At 35.9% G+C, this 23,958-nt stretch overlaps 1 protein-coding gene across 3 annotated transcripts; it reads right to left on the minus strand.

Annotated features, from left to right (window-relative positions):
- Nucleotides 1-174: 174 nt before the first annotated feature.
- On the minus strand, nt 175-19,572 carry LOC124448625 (nucleolar protein 12-like). Of its 3 annotated transcripts, XM_046999582.1 has the most exons (10): nt 19,355-19,572; nt 18,787-18,875; nt 17,737-17,760; nt 17,185-17,271; nt 10,760-10,862; nt 10,512-10,617; nt 9,100-9,148; nt 8,316-8,452; nt 7,856-7,920; nt 7,621-7,790 (listed from the first exon to the last, which is right to left on the minus strand). In XM_046999582.1, the coding sequence occupies exons 4-10, from the start codon at nt 17,198-17,200 to the stop codon at nt 7,751-7,753; spliced, it is 516 nt and encodes a 171-aa protein (XP_046855538.1). In that variant the 5' UTR covers nt 17,201-17,271; nt 17,737-17,760; nt 18,787-18,875; nt 19,355-19,572; the 3' UTR covers nt 7,621-7,750. The 3 variants fall into 3 exon arrangements, with proteins under 3 accessions (XP_046855537.1, XP_046855538.1, XP_046855539.1); XM_046999583.1 differs by lacking the exons at nt 17,185-17,271; nt 17,737-17,760; nt 18,787-18,875 and having other exon boundaries at nt 19,355-19,527; XM_046999581.1 differs by lacking the exons at nt 7,856-7,920; nt 8,316-8,452; nt 9,100-9,148; ... (4 more) ...; nt 18,787-18,875; nt 19,355-19,572 and adding exons at nt 175-1,904; nt 2,984-3,033 and having other exon boundaries at nt 7,584-7,640.
- Between the last annotated feature and the right edge of the window lie 4,386 nt (nt 19,573-23,958).

The raw sequence follows: 23,958 nt of genomic DNA on the forward strand, positions 1-23,958 counted from the left end.
CAGAGAAAAAGCAAGATGGTATGTCATGTCTCTCTTAAATGGAAAATTTTGGAAATTTTAAAGTGGCAGCACACTTAACATTTTTAGAACAAAGTGCACAGCAACGATAGCAAAACAAATAGCTTTCTTTGCCTATAATAAAGTCGAAAATGGCAAAAACTTTCAGAATTTCAGTTTAATTAAAGGAAGTTTTATTTATTTACTTGTCTACATGAAAAGGATACGCTTTTACATTGTTGATAGCTATTCAGAATCAATAATACTTTTATTGCATCTATAAACAACGCCTAATAATTGTCCTTTTTCAATTGCGCCCGCGGTAAATTGTTTGTATCAGATTGATCAATCAAGTTTCTCATTTTCGAAGCAACGGCGTCCTCAAAAGCTTGAAGACAGGATTTCCATTTCTAATATGAAATCAAATTATCGGATTGTTTCTTCTAGGCGCTGCTTCCTACGTGCCTGCTCTGAATTGCTTAAATACTCACATTCATATAATTAGCTATTCTAGACTGTGCTTCACTGTAGAATTTATTGATTGCGTCGTACTTCAGGCTGTACAGACGTTTGATGGCTCTAAAAAAACCATAGAAAGGAATGAGTGATTGAAACATGATGTTATGCCCCTCACGTTTCGCCCAGTTTTCTGCGGCCACACCTTCCGATTTTATGATTTCGTTTAGCATCCCAAATGCTGTTCCTGTCACTGCAATTGGAAAACTGGTAGATGCGAATTGGATGGCAACAGCATCCTTCGTTGTCAATAGCTTTCCAGTTTCATCCGGTTTTGGTTCATCGTAATCAAGGATAAAGAAGGGCAAACATTTGTCTTTCGCTTTCATTTCAAGATTCAATATGGGTCTTCCTACAGTGTTTCCTTGTGGAGCGTCGATTTGGTCGCAGTTAGGATCTGCTGATGCAATGTAGCTATTGTTAAAAGCTCCATATCCAAGAGAGAAGTAAGCCTTTAGCCATCTCTTCGCTCGCTTGTCATTTGCCGATACTGTAACGCTATCAACCTTTTATTGCCGAAAGGAAAAAGCTTCCCTTCTTCAATCTTCACGACTTTCATCGGTTTCGTCTCGACTTTAGATTTTTCATTTTGAGCCGCTTTGTCTCCTGGCAGAAGAGGAAAACAATTTTTATTTCATGAACAGGTTCAACGCAGCTTTCAGAGAGCTCCTGGAGAAAGAGATTAACAAGCTTGCCCCCGAATGGGTCTTGTATCAATGACTCAAGCTTTTTTTGCTGAACGGACATCGAATAGACTTCATCACCTTCCTGGCAATCGTTACTCCCAAATACAGTAAAGAAGACAAACTCCTCTACCATTCGGCCATCAAAGTATCGGCGCTTTTCTTCGACACAATCATCATCACCAACATCTTCAGATTCAGGCCTCTCCCCTTTCTGTACAGCACGCAAGGCCCGTATCAGCTTAGCGATTTTGAGGAAAGAAGGGTCTTTAAACGCCCATAAGTGAGGGTTTACTGCTTCAAACGTAGCGTTTGCCAGCTCGTTGAGCACTTCGTCCGATGCTATTACAGCTTTTGGTTTTGAAATATCTTTTATCCCATGAGAACTGATAACATCTTTCACGGCTTCATCTAAACATTTTTCAATAGATTTTTGGACCAGTTGCGTTGTGAGTTGTGTTACGCTACCAGACACCGCCGACACTATCCCGGCTGCAATCGCAGCACTAATCGCTGTTGCTACAACCGCTTCGACCGCCTGTGTAACGGCTCCAGTGAAAGCAGCGACAACAGCAGCCCCAACAGCAGCCCCAACAGCAGCCTTTGCACCCCTTTTAAAGGCAACGATGAGAAACCCCGTTATTCTTTCTATCGTAATGGAAGCCATTTGTTCATTGGATGAGGTATTGAAACGGAAGCACGCAAATCCTAAAAAAGACGAAACCTCATTTCACTAATGATTATAAAATAAACACAATAAAACGCGTGCGCTGATTGGTCTAGAACCGTGTTTGCATTAGCCAGTGCAAAACGCATCCGAGTCCGAGCTCAACCAATCAAATCAATCAAAACAATCAATCAGCCAAAGAGAAATTGCAAATCGATCATGAATACATTTTTAAGGAAAAATTAAAATGTTTGTCTTTTTCGCATTATTGTTATTTTATAAAAGAAATAAAAGATGTTTTTCGTCTTCGTACGGGCTTATGCAAACCGAGCTGGTCACAAGTATATATATTTACATAAAAGATAAAAGTTTCTCCGGATTTTAAGTGATTTTTTAGTGCTTTCGACTCGTTGCTTCGAGCCTTCATCAGAAGCAAGGAGTCGAAAGCTCAATAAAAAATCACTTAAAATCCGGAGAAACTTTTATCTTTTATGTATTAAATGCCTGGATTACAAATTTTCAAACTTATATATATATTTATATAACCCTAACCCTATATAGTCGTATGTCACCCGTATGTACTCGTATGTCAGTCGTATGTACTCGTATGTCAGTCGTATGTACTTGTATGTACTCGTATGTCACTCGTATGTACTCGTGTGGTGTTTTAGTCACGATCCCGCACGAATTCAAATATAAGTAAGGTCGACAATAATTCTGGACACATTTCCGTCAATACTGCCTAGCATTGCTCTCCCTTGCCTTTAGTGTAGGTAATACAATCTTCTCCAGTAAACTAAAATTGTAATGTTCAAAAGAATTACTGTCTTACAAATGAAATTTCAAAGGTGCTGTTTCCCTGAATTCTAGCGCAATTATCGTTATTCCAAAGCCATCATCAGAGAATATATATAATATATTAATCCTAATCATGCTCAAGCGCAATCATGCTCGAGGTATATTTGTAGCGTTTTAAGTTATTAAACACTCGTCATGGAGTCAAATGACGTACATTTCAAGAAAAACCCCAATAAAATTCATGTGTTTTAGATTCAACATCAACCATGAATGGTGTTTTTAATAAACCAGTGGCCTTCAATACATGATCTTATGTACCCACCTTTGTTAACTTGCGTTCAGGTCAGCTTTGCACAACTATAGGTTGACAGCCTAAACAAAGTAATAGCACATTTGACTCCTCGTCGTTTTATAGTCTTGTACCATAAGGAAGATAAACGAATATGTAGACATCCGCTCGCCCAGAATAATGCACAAATTTACGTCATAAAACCTTCACAATAAAATTAAATCATAAAGAATCGTTGTAAAGTTTTATTTTGTAATATATTAATGAAAAATTTGAAGTATGTTTATGAATTACTTTCGCGGCCAAAAACAAAGAATAACTTTGTAACGAAGGACACACAAACAGTTTTCTTTGATTTTATAATTAATAGTTTGATAACGGAACAATTTTCACAAGCTATTTCGGTAATTTAAAGGAAGTTTTTGTAAGCCCAAATTGCGTTTCGTCGTGTCTCAATGACAATTTTGTCGCTTTTTCTCATTTGACTCAGCTTGCTTCTGGCTTGTAGCAGATTTTGATTAGTCTTTCCAATGATAAATCTACCGATAGTTTGCCTATTCCATAACTCTTATTGCTATTTACAATTGGAAAGGATATTTTGTTATATGTCAAAGCCAGTGGTTAAATCGTATAAACAAAACAATGTCGATATTATAGTGGACTGTGCGAGGACAAATGACGAACGCGCGAATTAATAATGCCGGCTGGTTAACTTGAACAAAGAAATCGATCTGTATAACATCATTTAAACAAACAACATTTCTATATAACCCTTATTTATTTATTGCGTTGCCATGTTTAAAATGTAACGCTCGTTAGCGTTAGACGCTCTCAATAGTAAACTCTTTTTCATTTATATTAATTTTACAACACGAAGACGAGAGACGGTAAAGTTTTTTATCCCCCCCCCCTCAAAAAAAAATGTCACCAAAAGATTCATGTACAAAATCCACGCATATTGTAATGGTAGAATGCCAATACGACAAGTCGACAACCTAAAAACATTTATTTCATGTTTGACTGTCTTTTTGAAAACACTGTAAAAATGGCCACACAGACTGCTTTCTCAGATTCTTTCGTTTTACATTAAAATTGAATACTTCGACAATTTTCAGGTCTTACTATTTCCGCAATTTAAAGGAAGTTTTTCGTTTAAGAACATCCTGGTGACAATTGCCTTCCGTTGTGTCTTAAATGTGAAAGTTTCAACAAAGAGCTTTATAGCTAACTAATTTAATTACACGTATTTATCAGTTTCGTTGCTATGGCGTATTTACCAGATAAAAACACTGTGAAACTAGTAAAGAGTGTTTGACAGAGATGACAAAACTTTGAACATTTCATTTGTTATGGGTTTATTTAAACAGCGGTGAACTGTTCATTATGAGAGGGAATGGATGGCTATGAATGGCTCACTTTTAAATGAACAAAACACAACACCCCCTCTCCCCCATAGTGCATCCGTCCCTGGACTTATGATGATATTCTGAGCCCCTCCTCCCCCCATAGAAAACCTATTGCAAAGAGGTGCATTTATTGCTAATGTGCATTGCCTTTTTCCACAACCTTCTGAAAAGTGAAACAATTCTAAAACCAAAGAAGTTTTTCATTTCCAAGGCCACATGATAATAGAATTTCGTCGTGTCTTTTAATCACAATTAATTCTCAAAGAAGAAATTTCACAAGTTGTGTACAATGCTGACTAAGGGCCGATTACATCGAGCAATTTCAGCCCAGGCTGAGTTTCAGCGGGCTGGAATTTCAGCCCCGTTTGAGCTACCCGGGATGAAATTTCAGCCCGGGCTGAAAAATCTGTCATGTAATCGTTTCAGGGGCTGAAACCACAGCTGAAAATATTCTCGCATGCGTACCCATTGCTTATGATGACGACAACAAAATGACAACAAATTAACGACAACTGGCGATCATGCCTCGGACGAGCTTCGTAAATTTCAACCCGGTCTAAACACCGGGCTGAAATTGCTGCATGTAATCGGCCCCTAACTAATATTTTAATATATTAATCCTAAAACGGTATTTTAATATGCATATGAAAAGCATGTGACTTGGACGAGATTTGAACTCGCACCTTGGGATGCTAGTCCGCCGCTCTACCTGTTGAGCTACCAAGCCCACAGGGATTGGAGACGAGTCAAATCTCTTTTAAACTGCGTATGGACGAGAGATTCTCGCCAATATTACTAATATTTTAAATACGGATGTTTTGATCGTTAAAAGTATTACTAAGGCCTTATTGATACTTTTAACAGTGTACTTTAACTTCTCCCAATGATAACCCAAGCGATAGTTTGTCCATTTTATCTCACAAATTGCACGTAACTATGTTGTGAACTAAATAAAAGTGATTTCTTTTACAGTACGGATTTTAGAAAACAAAAACATACCTAAAAGTTTTCAGGCTCAACTACGTTTAAAACTCTTGGCAATAACGAGTTTAGTTTTATTCCTTTATTTGAATATTACAAATATAATAAAGAAATTAAATAAAATATTATTGTGTAACAAGCGTCTCTCCCGGTGAAAGCAGGCCAGAACAAGCCTGCACATGCGCGAGAGTTCTCACAAACGTCTCCGAGGTTTGCATAAGCAAGTGCAAACACGAAACACATCTTTTACTTCTTTTATAAAACAACAACAATGCAAAAAAGAGAAATTTAAAACAAACGTATTAATTTTCCTGTAACATGTATTCATGATTGATTTGCATATTCTTTTTGATTGATTTCATTGGTTGAGCTCAGATCGATTTGCACAGGCTAATGCAAACTCGGCTAAAGACCAATCAGCGCACGTGTTTTGTTGTTTTTATTTTAAAATATAGCATAAAAATTAGCAGCGGCCACCCATAAAACTACTATACTACTTTGAAGATGACTACCGCTAAGGTTGTCGAAACGTCAGTCCACATCAACAAAAACAGTCCTTCTCAGGACTACACTAATATGGACGATCTACATCTACAAACATATAACGATACTCCAGGGTTCAAAGCACTCACTTCGAAAATATTCGCATAATACTTCTTTTTATAAATATTCAACATTCACCATGCAAATATATAGACATAGATATGACGAAACGTTTTGTAAAAGTGGTGTGTTTAAACAACATGCATCCACTCGATACAGCACTCAAGGACCGATTACATGGACCGTACTGTCCCGGCTAGCTGAGGTGAGACAAATTCATCGATACTACGACCTTTTTAATAACTAAAAGTAATAAAAATTTTGTTATAACAAGGAAAACATTTGTTGTAGACGGCTAAGCAAACTTGGCAACGCGGGATGAAAATTCTCCCACTTGCTCATGTGATCATGTTTTCTCAAGTTTTCCACCCTAGATGTAGAAAACTCTTGTATGAGCAATTGAGCATGCGCACATGATTTGAATATGCAAAAAGACGGATGCAGACGGAAACTTCACCCGCCTGCGACAACTGAGTCCATGTAATCAGGTGCTAACAATTAAACTGAATATAACTGGACGGCTACTTCCCGCCAAAATTTGAAGCCAACAATTTGACTAGTCCCAATCTTTCCACGCACGGCCCACAGAATGCTGATTAACGACGATCAGCTACGTAGAATGCAGGATTTGATGACTTCTAGTCACGAGTGTCTGGAGGTGCAATTTGGCTTCATGCAAGGACAGAGATATTTATATACAATGCGTCGCTCAAAAATACGGAACCCATGCAAATATTTATGTATGCATCAAAATGAAATCTGAATAAGATATTTTTTGCAATAGATATTTGTTCCGCTTGGTTGATTTAGTTACAGGCTAGTTTTTTACGGTGGCCCTGAAGGCTCAACCAAAATAAAATATTTCGGAACGCAAACAAATTATTCAAACTTTAAAAAGATTTATAAAATGAAAGAAATATTTCACAACACAAGCACAAGAAATACACAACGCAACTAATTGTTTACAAGTTTCAACGCAAGCAATAAAGTTAAAGTCGCGACGCAACAATAAAGTTAAAGTCGCGACGCAAGCAATAAAGTTAAAGTCGCGACGCAGGCAATAAAGTCACAACGCAAGCAATAAAGTCGCAACGCAAGCAATAAAGTCGCAACGCAAGCAATAAAGTCGCAACGCAAGCAATAAAGTCGCAACGCAGGCAATAAAGTCACAACGCAAGCAATAAAATCCCAACGCAGGCAATAAAGTCACAACGCAAGCAATAAAGTCGCAACGCAAGCATTAAAGTCGCAACGCAAGCAATAAAGTCGCGATGCAAGCAATAAAGTCGCAACGCAAGCACAAAATCGCAACGCAAACACAAAAACTCACAACACACTTTGTTGAGCCTTCTTGGCCACCGTAGTTTCTACATGGTCGTTGCAACTGATGGAAAATACGATTATGCTTTGGTGGTTTTACACCACTTTGATATCAGAAAGCTTTTGTGTAATAAATTTGAGAGAAAATCAGTGAAAGGCAGAACTGTAAAGTACACTAAACGCTAATTGCATTATTAGGCATAATAATTTCAGCGCATACATAATTAATTTAGTTGGGTTCCGTTTTTTTGTGACAGCCCGTACGGAGGTAAGCCTTCCAGTAGCATAATTAGTTCAATGGTTCTAACTGCAAAAAAGCTAACCTTAAAAAATTTCGCAAAATGATCCTTCGCATCGTATGGATAGTAACATTTCTTTTTATTGTTTCTTTATTTTGTTTTGGATTCCTCCACGCCGAATTGCGTGTTTTCCTTTCTTCGTTTTTGACCCTGTCCCTTTCTTGTCGCTCAACGCTTGAATTTTCCTTTTCTTAGCTTTCTTCTAAACTGTGTCTTTCTTTTAATTTGTCCCTGAAAAAATGAAAATAGTTTTTTTTCTATTTTAAAGTCAACAAATTCGTAAACTAAAGACTTACATTATCCCTTTCCCGTTGGATTGTACAGCAGTAGCATCTTCATCCACTTCAAGCTTTTCCCGACTCTAAAATATATTAAACAATATGCCAGTTCAAATAAAAAGGCAAGCCATATCTTCTTTTTATTTTTGTTTTAAATTGACCTGAATATAACCCGCCAAAATTTGAAGCCAGCAGTTGAACTAGTCAATATCTTTTCACGCACGGCCCAAAGAAACTTCATTTATTCGTGATAGTACAGCATGTGTATTTAAAGGTAGGTAGCATTTCAGTTATATATTTAGTTCAACATGTTTTAAACTGTTTTTATAATGACACAATCATAAACTATGGCCAACATTCAAGACAAAATGATGTCCAACCATTGACTTCAGATTTCATTCAACTTGCGCATCCTCTCAACAACCCCCTCCCCGTGGAATGAAGTGTATTACATAACTTCATGTAACCAAAAACATACCGTCACAGTTGGGGTGTATGTCAATGGATCCTTTGCTCTGCCCTCACAATTGATCGTAGAAACTGTCACAGTATGTTGGCCAAAATCATACAAAACGTCTTCCTCATTTTCCAAGGATTCATTATCAGATGGTGTCTCTAAAACATTGTTACATGCTTTCACTAACACATCGCCAAATGCTCTCTCTAAAACATTGTCAAATGCTCTGTCTAAAACCTTGTCAAATGCTCTGTCTAAAACCTTGTCAAATGCTCTGTCTAAAACCTTGTCAAATGCTCCCAGTAAAACATACTAACATTCATAAAACATTAACAAACATAGCATTACAAATGGCAAAATGTGGCATAAGTCAAACTGTACACGATCCATATGCTCCATAATGTTTATTGATACAATATCCTGAAGGTGACAAAGGAATATCTTAACCAAACACACCCTCAAACCCCCTATTGCTTGTCCTTACAAAGGAATCTAGCTTAGATTAAAGGTCAAATATTGGGGATGTTAAGTGTTTGAACTGTAATTTAGAAAAACCTAAGAAATCCCAAGTATGCCAGCAAATATCCTGAAATTACTTCAATAATTGTTTTAAATTGTTTTAATAAATCCAGAGATCTCTATAAGAAATCCCGAAGTTTGTAATGCTGTTTAACAGTGCTATAAGCAGCTTCATAATTGAGCGGGGGTGGGGGGTGGGGGGTGGAATGTTCATATTTACAAGTCAATCCATAAAAAAGAATTGACTAATTGACTAAAAGAAACATAGACCACAGTACTAGGATACCTGTGTTTTCTCTGTACTCTTGAATATGTTGTTTTAGTGAATTTTGTTTCTATACAAAATTTATTTAAATGGTCAGTGCATCGCAATGAAGATAGCAAAAGATTAAAAATGTTAGCAAATTTGATTATCAAACTGGACAAATAATGTCCATTTAAAACCACACATTGCATTGATTACAGGGCAAAAAGCAAAATCTCAAGATTTTTTTAGTTCTATTTAGACCATTTTTGAATGTCAAACTGCATTTGTCAAATTCATTTAAAACAAAATTAATTAATTTCATTACTTTGCCATTTCAATGTTCACAGACTGTGACACTTTTCAAAAGGACTTAGCAATATAGAAAACTTTCATTTTTTGTGGGTCACACATGTGACATTGCACATTTGCCTTTGTATCTCTGAGAAGAACAGTGAAAAACTATGACAACATATGTTTTGATACAAAGTTACCCTAAAACACAATTAACATGCCATACTTTTTAAGGTTTTGAGTATTGCTTATGCCTGAAGCCAGAAATAACAACATAATTGCAGTGTAAATTTCACACAAGTGATGGGAAAATCTCCCAATATACAAGCATTCTCCTTCATAATTACTGAGTTGGCTGAGCCCCAATGCCGCTGATGGTGACAAAACAATATACTTGGGCATTCTCTTACCAATATTATGTTTGAATGATAAAACGACAAGCATTCACATTATATGCACAACAAAAAGAATGATAGCACAACGCTATAACCAACAACTACAAACAATAACGACCTTATCTAACAACACTTGAGAAATTAACCTTCCACTCCTCTTCCTTGTAAACCAGACAAGTCTACTCAAAAGCAGAGAGCTTTATATGCTACAAGTCCCGGGCTTGTGACCGGTATAGCAGAGTTAAAAGGTGAAAGGTTTATCATAGATTAATCAACTGAATATTCCTGCTCATTTTTTGTTTGGAAGCATGTTGAACAGTTCATATGGACAAAGCTCGAATTCCATATTAAATATCAGTAACATAATGATGTATTGTCTAACATTAACACCGGATTATGTTACTGATATTTAATATGGAATTCGAGCTTTGTCCATATGAACTGTTCAACATGCTTCCAAACAAAAAATGAGCAGGAATATTCAGTTGATTAATCTATGATAAACCTTTCACCTTTTAACTCTGCTATACCGGTCACAAGCCCGGGACTTGAAGCGTATAAGGCTCTCTGCTTTTGAGTAGACTTGTATCGTTTACAAGGAAGAGGAGTGGAAGGTTAATTTCTCAAATGTTGTTAGATAAGGTCGTTATTGTTTGTAGTTGTTGGTTATAGCGTTGTGCTATCATTCTTTTTGTTTAATAACATTCCAACTATTTAACCTTGTGAATATGCAGAACAATTATGTCAAGTAAATGTAGGTTATACCTCTTCACGTAGCTTTCTACGATTCTCCTCTATTTTTACGCGATTCTCTTCCAAAGCCTTCTTTCTCCTCGCATTTTTCCGTTTTCTGAAGCCAGTCAGAAATTCTCTATAATGTTTATATAATAAAATATCAATTGATACATTTTGACTTTGAAATAGCGAAAACATGAAACGACAAAACACGGAACTAAATTACATGACAGGCACACGAGCAGTTATAATTACTTGTGACAAACAAATCAACTTACTTCCTATTTTCTTCGTCAAAAACCAAAACCAATTTCTGTTTTCTACGTTTCATTATGTCTGTCCACGAGACAAATCGCATCTGACCATTGAACTGAAATACATCTGGAACGATAAGTCAGGGGGGTAAAATGAAGCCAGATTTTTCATTTATGCAGGTCGCGCCAGTCCTTTTGTAAAACAAAATTCAAAAAACAGCATTTTTATATTTGTAAAATTTCAAAATTCAACTTTGCGTTAGTTTTTCAAAATACCATCGAATTTGAAGAATATTAGTCGAAATTATAGACTGTCAAAAAAATTGGCCAAAAGTCATAGCATTGCTTAGAAATTTTGAAGCAAAGACAAAAATTACGAATACTCCGCGCGATTTTTGTTGCTTTTTCTGAGTTTTTGAAAGTTCTAGGCACACCCGAACGTTCAAACCACCTAAATATTATAATTCCATGTTAAATACACAAGCCTATATGGTTTCGTAAAAATCAAGCGATTTGCCAAGGAGAAAAATTTGTTTTTTTAGAAGCATTTTTCATGCCATGAAAATACACATACTGAAAATATACATAGAGATCAGTGTCATAAAGAAAAGTGAAGATCTTCGCAAAAAGAGTTCTTAACAAGCTCTTTTATTGATAAAAATGCATAAACATCCAGAATATTTTCAATTAAGAAACGCGCCATTCTTATTTTGTCTGTGTAAAGCATATAATAGGACAAAAAGAAAATGAAAACAATGCATATCACGGCAGGCCGATAAGCTTGGTAGTTGATACAAAAACAATGAAATAAACAAGGAAAAATTGTGTGTCGTCAAACAAACAATATCACTGGAACATTGATAAAACGTAAAAGGACATGAATCATACTCGAAAAAGGTGTCTAAAATTCTATGAATATTCAAACATTTAACAGCACAAAATATGTAAAAAAACGATAAATAATCATTTTTTTACGTTTTCCAACTGCCAAAAAGCCTAGACAAACATCGCTCGCCGAAAAAAACACGCATTATTTCCAGGGGGGAATGACAAATTTTAGGTGTATTTTGGCTTCAGCCAATCATTGGGAAAACTATAGGAGTTATCGTTCCAGATGTATTTCAGTTCAATGCATCTGACACATCAAGACATAAGGATCACACCCCTCCCCTTGAAATAAGCAAATTATGCACTAATTATACAATATACAACCATTGATACATGTTTGTAAATGTAGATCGTCCAGGTTGGTATAGTCCTGAGAAGGACTGTTTTTGTTGTTGTTGACTGACATTTCGTCAACCTTAGCGGTTGTCATCTTCAGAGTCAAATGAGGAGTAAACGTCAGGTTAGCCGTATTTGTCATCTGGTTCTTACGTCATTGTATTTTGTGTACAGGAAATGTGTGGGTGTCAATTGTGTATTGTCATTGTGAATTAGTGTGAAGTGTAATGTTTTTAGTTGATCGTTTGTTTGTATTGTGAATAAGTCGTTTGTAAGGTGCCGGTAATTGCTGTGATCTGTTCAAGGGGGTTTGTTCCAAGTTGGTATTACATTAGAAAGGCTTACATCAGAAAGTTGGTATACCAACTTGGAACAACCCCCTCTGAACATATCACAGCAATTACCGGCACCTTACAAACGACTTATTCACAATACAAACAAACGATCAACTAAAAACATTTCACTTCACAATAATTCACAATGACAGTACATAATTGACAACCACACATTTCCTGTACACACAATACAATGACGTAAGAACCAGATAACAAATACGGCTAACCTGACGTTTACTCCTCATTTGACTCTGAAGATGACTACCGCTAAGGTTGTCGAAACGTCAGTCAACAACAACAAAAACAGTCCTTCTCAGGACTATACCAACCTGGACGATCTTCATCTACAAACATGTAACGATACTCCCGGTTTCAAACCATTTACTTTAATACAACCATTGAGTTGTACTGCGGGCTCACACTAAACAAAAAAGAAAAATGTAACCGTCTTCTCTACTCTCCCAGGTTCATTTTCAGACTATTCAAACAAAGACCTTTTTTGACAAAGACCTTATCTATTATTCTATACTATTCTAAAAATATACATTATAGAGAAGGTCTTTTTTGAAAAAGGCCTTATCTATTGTATATATTTTTTAGATAGAAGAAGGTCATAGATTTGTTACATTAAGAGCTACCAGGGCCGTATCTAGAACATTCATTTGAGGTGGGGGTTGGGGGTGTACATTAATGGATTCAGTTGTACTCGACTGATTTCTTTTGAAAGCCAATTCACTTTAATGAGAACTCAGTCTGAACTGAACATATTATTGACGACTATACACCTCCTTTCAATTAACGTTCTAGTTAATTTCCTGTTAGCTACGCAGCTAAAATTGGCTATTTTTGGGCACAAAATAATAAACAATTATTCAAAAGTCCATAAACAGACATATTTCATTCCTGCATGTAGCCTGAACGGTGAATGGCCGGGGAGGGAGCAATGTTCATGTATTCATGACATGTCGTATTTGTTTCTTTTGAAATCCATTGTTTTACACGGATTAATAATTAATATATGAATATGCCCCCACTTATCGTTCTGGCAACGTGCTCAATCTCATTAGTTTCATGAGTAGACGGGGGGAGCTCATACTTTCCAGTTTTTCAAATGCGAGGCTTGTCGAACGGGGTGGCCATTCTTGAGATAAGAACGTAAATAGTGAGGTATTCATATTTTTTTCATTTGAAACTGGAAGTACACTGTTGCAAAATGGCATCGGTCGTTATTACGCTGGAAGATGGATAAGACTTCTAGAAAACTCTCAAGGTTGTCTTTTCTCGTTTTTAAACAGGAATTAAGGACATCCTTAAAACCGTTTTGTATATAGACGTCTTTTTGTCGTCTATAGCGTAAAAACGGCCATTAACACGTAAAAATTGATCAGGTTATAGCAAAATTAGTCGTCGAACAACACATACTGTCCAAAGCTGATCAGCTTTGTTGACTATAGCTGAATAACATTGTTAAATTATCTATCGTTAACAATATTGTTCCAAGGTTTTGATCTCGGTTTAGTATTCATACTCGTATACAGTTCCTCCAGATTGTAATGTATCTAACACAAAAATAGATGCAGTTGTCTGATTTAGATAATTAAAATAATTCTGAAACCGTACTTTATTTTGAGTTTTATTGGTTGATTGTGTTGAGTGTTGATTCGTTTTCATGGTGCAGTACATGAAAACCAATCATCAATTGGTTGATTGCAGTGCATTTTGTCTGTAAGTGCACTGTGAAAATGTTTGATTGCACTGAACAAAACTGTAAATGCACTAAAAAAGTGTAACTGTAATGTAAATACTGTAACCTGATTGGCTGAAAAGCAGTCAAAGACAAGCAAACTTCTTTCCAATTCAAAAGAAAAACAACATGGCGGCAAATGTAAGTAAACCATTGAACTAAAATACATGTAACGCTACCGGTAATAGAAAAGCCTGATGATTCTTTGAAGCCAAATCTTACACCCAGACACGTGTGTGTAATCAATCAATCAATTTTCACTCCGCGAGAGAATCTCGAAACACTACACACGCGTGTCTGGGTGTATTCTCGCGAGTATGGGTGTAAGATTTGGCTTCAATTATTTGCTTCAGATAGCGTTCCATGTATTTTAGATAAATGAAGTAAACAAAGGATTTCAAAACTGCAATGATTTGAAAGTCAAGAACTACCAAAGAATGCAAAGAATTCTTGACTTGCAAATATTCTCCTGAGATTTACCAAACAATAGAGTGATTTAGCAAACACGACGTTTCGTCTAAGACGCCGTGAAAATGGCGTGGCATGCAGTGTTTCCAGATGAATTTTAAATAAGTTCATGTCGGCATGTTTCAACAAAAGGTATGCTAAATCTAAATACTTTACGACATGGTGACGTCCTAGACCCATATCCTTCGAGAAAATTTGACGACGTCTTAGACGAAACGTCGTGTTTGCCAAATCACTCAAATGTTGCTCGCCCACGTCGGCTGGTGCCAACAATATCACTAATAAAATATTCATTCGTATCACACCACCAACATGGCTGAATTGCAAGTCAAGAATAAAAACACAGCAGCAAGTACTATTTTTGGTGAATGTTTTTAACAGTTAGGTCACGTAACAATGCTTTTCTGAAACGATGAAGAGGAGCGAACAAGACAGAGTTAGATGGTACAGTCGAGAAATGTTTCAAAGTATATTTAAGTAATAATGTAGTTTCTCGTTCAACTTAAGACTGCAAATTCTTGGTGTGCAAGCCATGTCATTGCCGTCATTTTGGATGATTTTAACAAAGGGTTTTCCTTATTTACAATGCAAATGTCATCCAACATGGCGAGCATTCCATTGTTCACTGACTCCCAAATGACTGGTTGCACACTACCTACAGCGCTCGCGTCCTTCGGATACGCGCTATTTTGTTACAGTCTTTATCAGTAATTGCACTTGAAACTTTACTATTATATATGCCATATAATAGTGTAGTTTCTTGCGCAAAACATGCACTCGTGAGTTTTTTAAAACTGCAAATAGCTTTGTCTATTGGACTAGCAATATCAGTAACGGTCCAGTGTACCTCAAAATAAATCATAGCTCCTCAATTTTAAATTCAAATTATAATCAGAAAAACACTATTGGTCTTTAATATATAAAGAATATAATTTTACCTATGGATTTGCCTCTGACGTGTTTAGAAATGTAAATATACGCCAAAATGTGCTGCAATAATTTATTTTGACGTACTCTGGATCCGCCACTGAGCAATATTTCTTTGCAGTCTTTAAAAAACTCACTTGTGCATGTTTATCTGTAATCGCACTCAAAACTACATACAATATTACCTGCATTAAGGCTTTTATATAGGAAACCGTAATCGTCAGAAAATTACATCTTTGGTAAATATTACAATCTGGAGCATTGTAAATGAAACGAATATGAATATTTTTGAGTCGATGAACGAACAAAAGTTGGTGAAACAATGTTTGAACAACTTTTGAACATGCGGTGGCGAAGCCAGCTCCCACTTTTACTTCTACAATGCAACTTTTTCAACAAAATTATCATTCATTTCTTTAGAAAAATAATTCCAATTATTCTTTTTTTCTCCCATTGGACTAATTAAGGAAGAAAAATATTTTCGGAGTTTCTATGAAGTTATAGAAACACGCGGGAAAGTTTGGGATGCGGAGAAACGAGAAATTGCGTGGCACCCCTTGTTAATTTTCACAAAAGTTTTTTTAACTCAATAGAAACAAGTAAATATGTTTCCTATTTCGTTTATAACATAGCCTTTTAAAAACAATATTTAAAATATAATTTTTTTGATTTTAATGTCTTGTTGTTCATATTTTCTTTCTCCGTTAAAATTTCCCGCACAAACCACGCAACCTGGGAGATTCTTACAAGACAGAAGTGTACGGCTTTTTCGAGCATTTGACCAATCAGCGCACGTGTTTTTTAAAGGTCATTTTATAAAATAAAAAATATTTGCATTGTAGAGTTGGCCGTTTCTGAGAGTAAAACGCCGGCTGGATCGCTACTACTGTGAAAATTATTGGAATTTGAAAATTAAAAGTTTGATTACGGTTTTGGAAAAATTGATTGGATTTTTATCATTCAACTTTGTTCCAAAGCTATGATCAATATATCAGAAATTCATTTTTGAGTCATATGATTTTCATGAGCAGGATGACCGTCAACCTCTACACAGGCTACCTAGGTTGACACCATTGAACTAAAATACATGGAACGCTAGCTGAAGCAAATAATTGAAGCCAAATCTTACACCGAGACACCCGAGATTAAACCCAGACACGCGTGTTTAGTGTTTCGAGATTCCCTCGCCGAGTGAAAATTGATCTACTACACACGCGTGTCTGGGTGTAGTCTCGCGTGTCTGGATGTAAGATTTGGCTTCAAAAAATTATTAGTCTTTTCTATTACAGGTAGTGTCCATGTATTTTAGTTCAATGTTTCACCCTCATCATACCTCACCGAAGCAGAGCGTCAAAGAAAGGAGCCTGAGCACGATGTTGGATTACTGTGTCAGACATGAATTTCTTGTTTATTCAACGATCAGCTATAAATTGGTTGGTGTGCATGTCTTCATGAAAAAAATTCATTTTGCATATCGAATGAATTTACTTTCATTTGTTGCTTCATTTATATAGACTAGTTATTAAACATACAAGATTTTAGTTCGTGTTCATATGAGTCGGTGAGACATTCCCAAATATCACCTGCCTTTCGTATAATAAAATTAAATCCCTCTCATTTTCCGTCAGGTGAATAATGCTTCATACCATTTGCCTACTATCTTGTCTTCGAAAGTTAAAGTTGATCATCTGCAACTACTGTAAAATTCAATTCTAAGATGTAAATTTTCCAAAACCAAAACTGAAACTTACAACAAAAACTCCACATCGTCTTCTTACTATCCAAAAATGTAAAAGAAAGGTTAATACAAAAAATCTCTCACGCAATTTCTTATTATTCTGAAAATAAAAAAGGAAAATCAGTAAATACACCCTCCCCCCGGCGAGCTCTTATTATTTGGGAAAAAATGAAGACCAATTCGCCCCCTCCACCGTCCTCTTGTTATTCAATAATAGAACTAAACATTGAGACTCACTCCCCCACGTCATTCTCTTGCTGTGAAGGGGAAAAAATAAAATAAAAGCCAGTAGATGCACCCCCGAACCGATGCCATTGAAAAAATAAAAAGAAAATATATTTGGACAGCTTCACAACCCTCCCACCCCCACTGTGTTCTTGTTATTTGAAAAATATAAACGAAAGTGCTGTAAACCCAAATCCCACTGTCCTCTCTCTATTTGAAAAAAGGTTAGTAGATCATTCCCCCTCCATCCTGTTATTCTTTAGCGAATAAAAAGAAAGATTCATGGACACACTCCTCTCCCCCACCGTCCATTTAATAAAAGAATGCTTCGTAAACCTACTCTATTAAGCCATCCTCTTGTTGTCTGCAATTAAAAATTTAGAAGACCTACTGTCAATCATTTTTTTGAAAAATAAGAAAGAAAAATACTGAAATATAAAAAAGAAAGTTAGTAGACGTCCTGACATCTCCTCGTTGTTTCAAAAGGAAGAAAGCTATATTGCATCCCCTCCATTACGCCGCTCTCTTCTTATTTGAAACATGGAAAGAAATTTAGCAGATTAGCTTTCGCGGCCTTCGTTTCTTAGAAAATAAAAAAAACTTTAGTTGACTCAAATAGACTAACTCACTATCTCCGGTCATGCTCTTGCAGTATGAAATTGAGAAAAGAAAAGTAGATATCCTTCGTCGATATGTTAAAGAATATAATAATATTTGAGCCACTCTCACCACCGTCTTCTTCTTATTTGAAAAACTTAAAATATTGGTTGACCAACTGTCCTTTTCTTATCAGAAGCGCATAAAAAAAGAAAATTGGCTGACACCAGCTGACACACACTCCACTGACTTCAGCCATCCCCTCGTGCTGCGCTATTGCACATAAAAAACATTGGAAGACCTACTTTCCCGCGCCGTCCTGTTGCAGACTCCCATTAGAAGCGTCGATTGCAAATTCGAAATACTTTCGAAACAAAATTATTGGTTTTGAATTGCCAAAGGACAAAACATTATATGCTGAGACTTGTTGCCCTCAAGGTATTTGAAAATGTCAATGAAGTCAAAAATGAGCTTCAGAATTATTATTATATTTTGAGTTTTTGACGTACCCTATATTCACCACCGTACGCTTATCCAAAGCATTGTAGCTAAAATAATGTTGCAAAAATCTACAAGCTCTTTCACATGCCATTTTAAAATTTATGTCCAATTACCAATTAGCGGCAAACTTTATACCTGGGGCTACTGAACTACTGAAAATTTCGTTAGTTATGCATCGAAGTTCAGCCATGAAACTAGATTGTTGTTCTGCTGAAGGAGGGATGTGGGGAGCAGAGTAAAATATTTTCATCAAGGAAAATTGTGACTCTCGAATGGCAACCATAAAACATACCCTATTGTTTGATCCTCTCGCCAATGCAGTGGATTACGAAGGAACCCAATTATCCATTTGCGTATAGCCAGCCCACAAATCTGGTCGCGCTATTTAAAGAATTCGGGGCTTACTCACTTTGGAAACGATAAATTTCTATGTAAATGAATATTGCTAATAATTTGAAATTTACATTGCTTACCAAACTATAGAGTTGGCTACACCTTTGCGTCTTTTATAACTTTCAGTTCTCATAAAATCCTCAAGGCTAAGTATTGAACTAGTTTGTTTTTATTGTATTCAGGATGGATAATTCGCTTTTGTTGGTTCAGTGTGATGAATTTCTCCCGTTTTTAATACTTCCGTATAGTGAAATACATATATTTAAATTATTTTTCTTGAAAGGAAACCGCGTCGTAATTTCAAAAACTTCAAGATTTCATAGATTTGCTGTTGTAAATCTAGGAACCAGCGCTTTGTAATTAAACTTTACATATAATGACTGCAAAGGAGGTCATGGCAGAGAACTACTATGTGCATAAGTTGCCTCTTTGTTTTTAAAACTTTATAAAATAATATAACTGCATACCTAGAAACCCAAGTTGCTTCCTTGCTTTCAATGCACTGTTCTCTTTCTCTGGTGTTGTCGTTCCTCTCTTTTCGCTATGCTATTTTAACTTTCACAGATTGACTGCCGGTCTTAAGAATAAATTTTCTGAGCGTACAAGTTGCACTTAAATGATGGCAATCTGGCTATCAAAATACGAAACTTTCAACGACAGCCATGTGCAGCAGCTCAATGTCTTCTTAAAATAAGTCGATACTGAATATCTTTCACAAGTAATGTTTATCTTAGAACGTCTCCGAAAAACACCGGAAATGCGTGATCGTTCATTTCGTAATTTCTTTTGTTGCTTTAACTCCAGTCCTACGCTTTAACACAGCTCTAAATTTGCGACAATTCCATTGGAATTTGCGTTTTTCCCAGGTTTTTTTCACCCTCTGTATTATTACACTATGAAAATATGCTGGTAGGCGCTGACACATGAAAACGTATGATAGCATAGAACAACATATGATATCATTAGATAACACGTGCTCACGTTTTAAGTCAGGTGTTGTTGGTCACTGTTGACTGGTTCAGATATCGATCACAGATTTCTGAATAGACTGATTCCGTTTTTGGTGTGATTTCAAGTGACGTAACAGCAGCCATGTTTGTAGGTTACTTCAAAGGCTCCGACCAAAGCGTGACGGATTTTTGCAAGATTGATTCAACAAGACTGATTCCGTTTTTGGTGTGATTTCAAGTGACGTAACAGCAGCCATGTTTGTAGGTTACTTCAAAAGCTCCGACCAAAGAGTGACGGATTTTTGCAAGATTGATTCAACTGTTCAAAATTTATCAAAACATGCTTATCCATCCGTTATTTCTTTACATGAATCTCTGTTCACAATTTTCCATGTGTGGGTATATCTAAGACGAAAGACACCAACACTTTTAGCTTCTTCAACGTTTATGATATATTGAAAGCAACGGTTTTTACACGTCAACAAACTTTTCGAACCAATGAGAAAACCTTTCACTCTGACACGAATGAAGGATTAAGAGAAGAAAACCGAATAGAAATAACCAAAACCGTGCAGTATAACTAAATTTAATTATATATCACTTATATTCTAGGAAACATTGTAAGCACAAAATATACACAACATTTAAAAGCTTCCAAAGGCTATAACACACATTCTATAAACTTATCTCAAACATATTCAGTCCTATGTCATCTCAGGCGCTCATTTAGGCTACAAGAGAATAGGGTTTAGTTATATTTTCGCGTAAAATAGCACAAAAACGAAATCCTCGGTGAGGGCGATATATTATGTAAGTTAAGTAAATCATGTTTCATTATACGTATCATAGTGACACTCACGTGTGAAACGATCCAAGAAAGATTTTGATTGGCTTATGGACTTCGTGTCAGTCACGCTTGATCTATGTGATCTCGTGACGATAAAAAATCAGAGGTCTGAACGAGACGACTCGCGGATACAAAAAGAATTAATGAAATATTAGTGGGTAAAAAAATACGAATTCTAAACTCGGGCCTTACTTTCGGGCATACCCGAGTCATCAAGGCTATTATTTTAGTTGTTATCAAGTCCAATACCATATGTGTAGACGGAATACAAATAATTTGTTATTGTAGCTGTGTTTGATTTTATCAAACTGAACAAACCACGTGACTTTCTTCTGTGGTCGAACAAACATCAAATGTGGGTGAAAAAATCTCCCAGCAGAATCTTCTTTTGAGTTTTGTGCTTTAATACAATTATGTGCTGAGAAAAGGTAAACAAAGAGTAGTTTATTAAAAATAAAACAAATAGAGAATTGTAGTTTATTAAAAAAACAAAACGAGAGAAATGCGCTGCGCGAATTACTTCTCTGTGCAAGATTAAAACTAAGCAAAATGATTAAGTCAAGAATTTTATTATAAATAGGTATAATGAGCCCCCAAACATCAATTTTCCCGCGTCAACGAAGACTCGTTTTAGCGAATAAAACGGGAAACTTGATGTAGCGTGCTTGTATTTAGTGTAGAGCTGCATTTATACGCTTAATTTATCTCGCGCTCAAATCACTTAGCAGTCAGCGCTCTGATGAGGAAAATTTGAAGCAGGAAGAATGTATTTTTCTTTAAATCTAAAAATCTCAGTGTGGATAATGTCAAAATAACAGTGAACTTCAACGCATCACGATCCTAACAGTTGATCTATAAACTATGAAAACAATGAAATATTTTCGCATTCAAAGATCGATTTAACATAAGATCAAGCAATCGGAAGGGAATCGCGACAAAAAGTCAGCACCAACAAAGTGACAACAAACCAACATGGCTATCGCCTAAAAAAATACTAATAGCTTTGCATAATATTGTCTTGTTCTATTTATAAGTTTTCTCGTTATAGAACGTTTAAAGACAAATTGTTGAAGATACTGTATTTATTTCAAACGATGTTTTTACGATGTTTTTCATTAAAAATAGCAATGAATTTATCGATAAAACTTTTGAGATTTTTTGAGGAGTTTTTATTTTTCAGTCATAGCAAGCCAACTACTACTCGATGAGCGCACAAATACACAACATGGCATCCAAGCGAGAGCGTACGGACCAAAGAGACAGTGAAAATAAAAAAGTTAACACAATTACTGGGCTTTTTTCCTTAAACAATGAGCACAGAGCGAACTTTTGCTCGAAAGGAAAATGTCATCGGATCGTAGAAAAATTTTTGTGGCATTCATATATAATAAGCAATTGTTGGATAAGGTTGAGCATGATATCAAGAATTATTCAGACCTTAGTATCAGACCTTGGAATTCTTGATATCATGCGAAAACCGAGTTCAATAGTTGTTTTATTATTCCCTTTAACCATCTGAAAAATTACTTAACCATATCAATATAAAACATTTTTCAATCCTTCGCTGATTTGTTTTTGTCAGACGTTTATTCAAGTTCGTCTCGTTTAAATATGTTGCAAATAAGTTCAAAGACAGCTTCGCCACTTTATTAGTATTTTCTTGTTTCCTTTTTGTTTAAAAGCGTTCACATCGTATTTTGAAACTGTGGCAAACATCGCTATTGTTTGATTTTTTTCAAAACCGAATTTTAATGGCGTGCATAATTGTAGAATATATTATTTGTACATATGACGTCATACCTATACAGTATCGAGAATTATTTGCAGGTAGTTGACCAATAAAAATCGACATTGCTTATCTAGTGAATAATAATAACTGTTATAGTCGTCATGGGTGAAGGGAAATGACCTTTGAACTTCACTAAAGATGTTTTACCAAGTTTACTTTTATAAACGTTTTTGATCTCTTTGATTGCGTTTCGAGTGAGTTACGCAATTACGGATAAACATGGACGAGTGAGTTTTTTTAAGACTGCAATAATATACTTTGAGTTATTTTGAAAAACGCAGTCTATCTCGCTGCCTTGCTTTGTAAAGGCTGATTTCCATGGAACTGCATTTTACGCATAGAGGAAAATGCTCGGGCGCGTGTTGCTCTCAATTGTGAAGGCTCTTCCACAGGGCGTAAATTGCTCGGGTGCGCTGTTGTTTCAGAAAATAAACGTGGCTGCAGTCAAGAAAAGACAGTTACTTCTACAATGCTTAAAAGTAGAATGAATTTAACTTTGTCGCGTTGCCCTTGAATTCGCGAACACACGAGTGCTATTGACCTTTTGAACTTGACAAAGTTAAAAAAATCAAAAAGAGATTATGATCTATCATATCAAATGCTTTTTTAAAGTCTAGGAAAACAGCTCGAACTGCGACGGCTTTTCCGTCAGTAATTTGTAGCCAATGATGGATCATCGATATGAGATCATGGGTAGAATATAGTTTTAGGGATAAAACCATATTGATGCTTATCGATGCATTTTAACATGACTGGTTTTATATCTTTTTCAATAACAAATTCTTCTGCAATTTTGGATAGAGTGGAAGTAAGTGATATCGGTCTCAAATCCTGTGTAAAATCTTTGATAAATGATGCTTTGGGCAGTGGGACGACACAGGCAATTTTCAACATCCTAGGAACTTGACAGTTTCGGAAAGACACATTTAAAATTAGTGTGATTGGTAACGTGAGAATATCTGCATAGTCTTTCAGTATCTAATTAAGGAGACCTTCAGGACCGCCGGCCTTTGAGCGAGTAATTTTTCTTAACTTTTCAACAACCTCGATTTCGCCTACTTCAACGAACTGGTCGTTCTCATCCATAGACACATATGCATCAGGAGATAGCGGAGAATATTCTTGCATCACATTTATAGAGGATTTTATCACATAAAATTTTTTCATCGTTATCTAAATCTGTAGATAACATGTCTTCAAGTTTTTTTTGGTTAAATTTATAGTTTCCACACAGTTGTTTGACCTCTTGCCACCACTTATTAGGTTTTACATTTCTAAGGTTTTCAACTTTAGACTTATAATATACTTTTCGAATGCTTTTCCTTTCTTTGCTAACCTTGTTTCGAAGAACTTTAAATAAGGCAGCGTTTCCGGGTGCGAATGCTCTTTGGCGTCTAGAGATCAGTGTCTTTAGATGTCTAGTCATCCATGGACGATCATTCTTATGAACCTTGAGGGAACGTTGGGGCATTATTTTATGTAGTC

The sequence above is a fragment of the Xenia sp. Carnegie-2017 genome, unplaced genomic scaffold (assembly GCF_021976095.1).
Source record: "Xenia sp. Carnegie-2017 unplaced genomic scaffold, XeniaSp_v1 HiC_scaffold_23, whole genome shotgun sequence".
In the NCBI taxonomy this organism is placed as follows: Eukaryota; Metazoa; Cnidaria; class Anthozoa; order Malacalcyonacea; family Xeniidae; genus Xenia; species Xenia sp. Carnegie-2017.

What these genes read in the sequence shown, in the direction of transcription:
- LOC124448625 (XM_046999581.1), bottom strand. Translation starts at nt 1,863, where the DNA reads ATGGCTTCCATTACGATAGAAAGAATAACGGGGTTTCTCATCGTTGCC.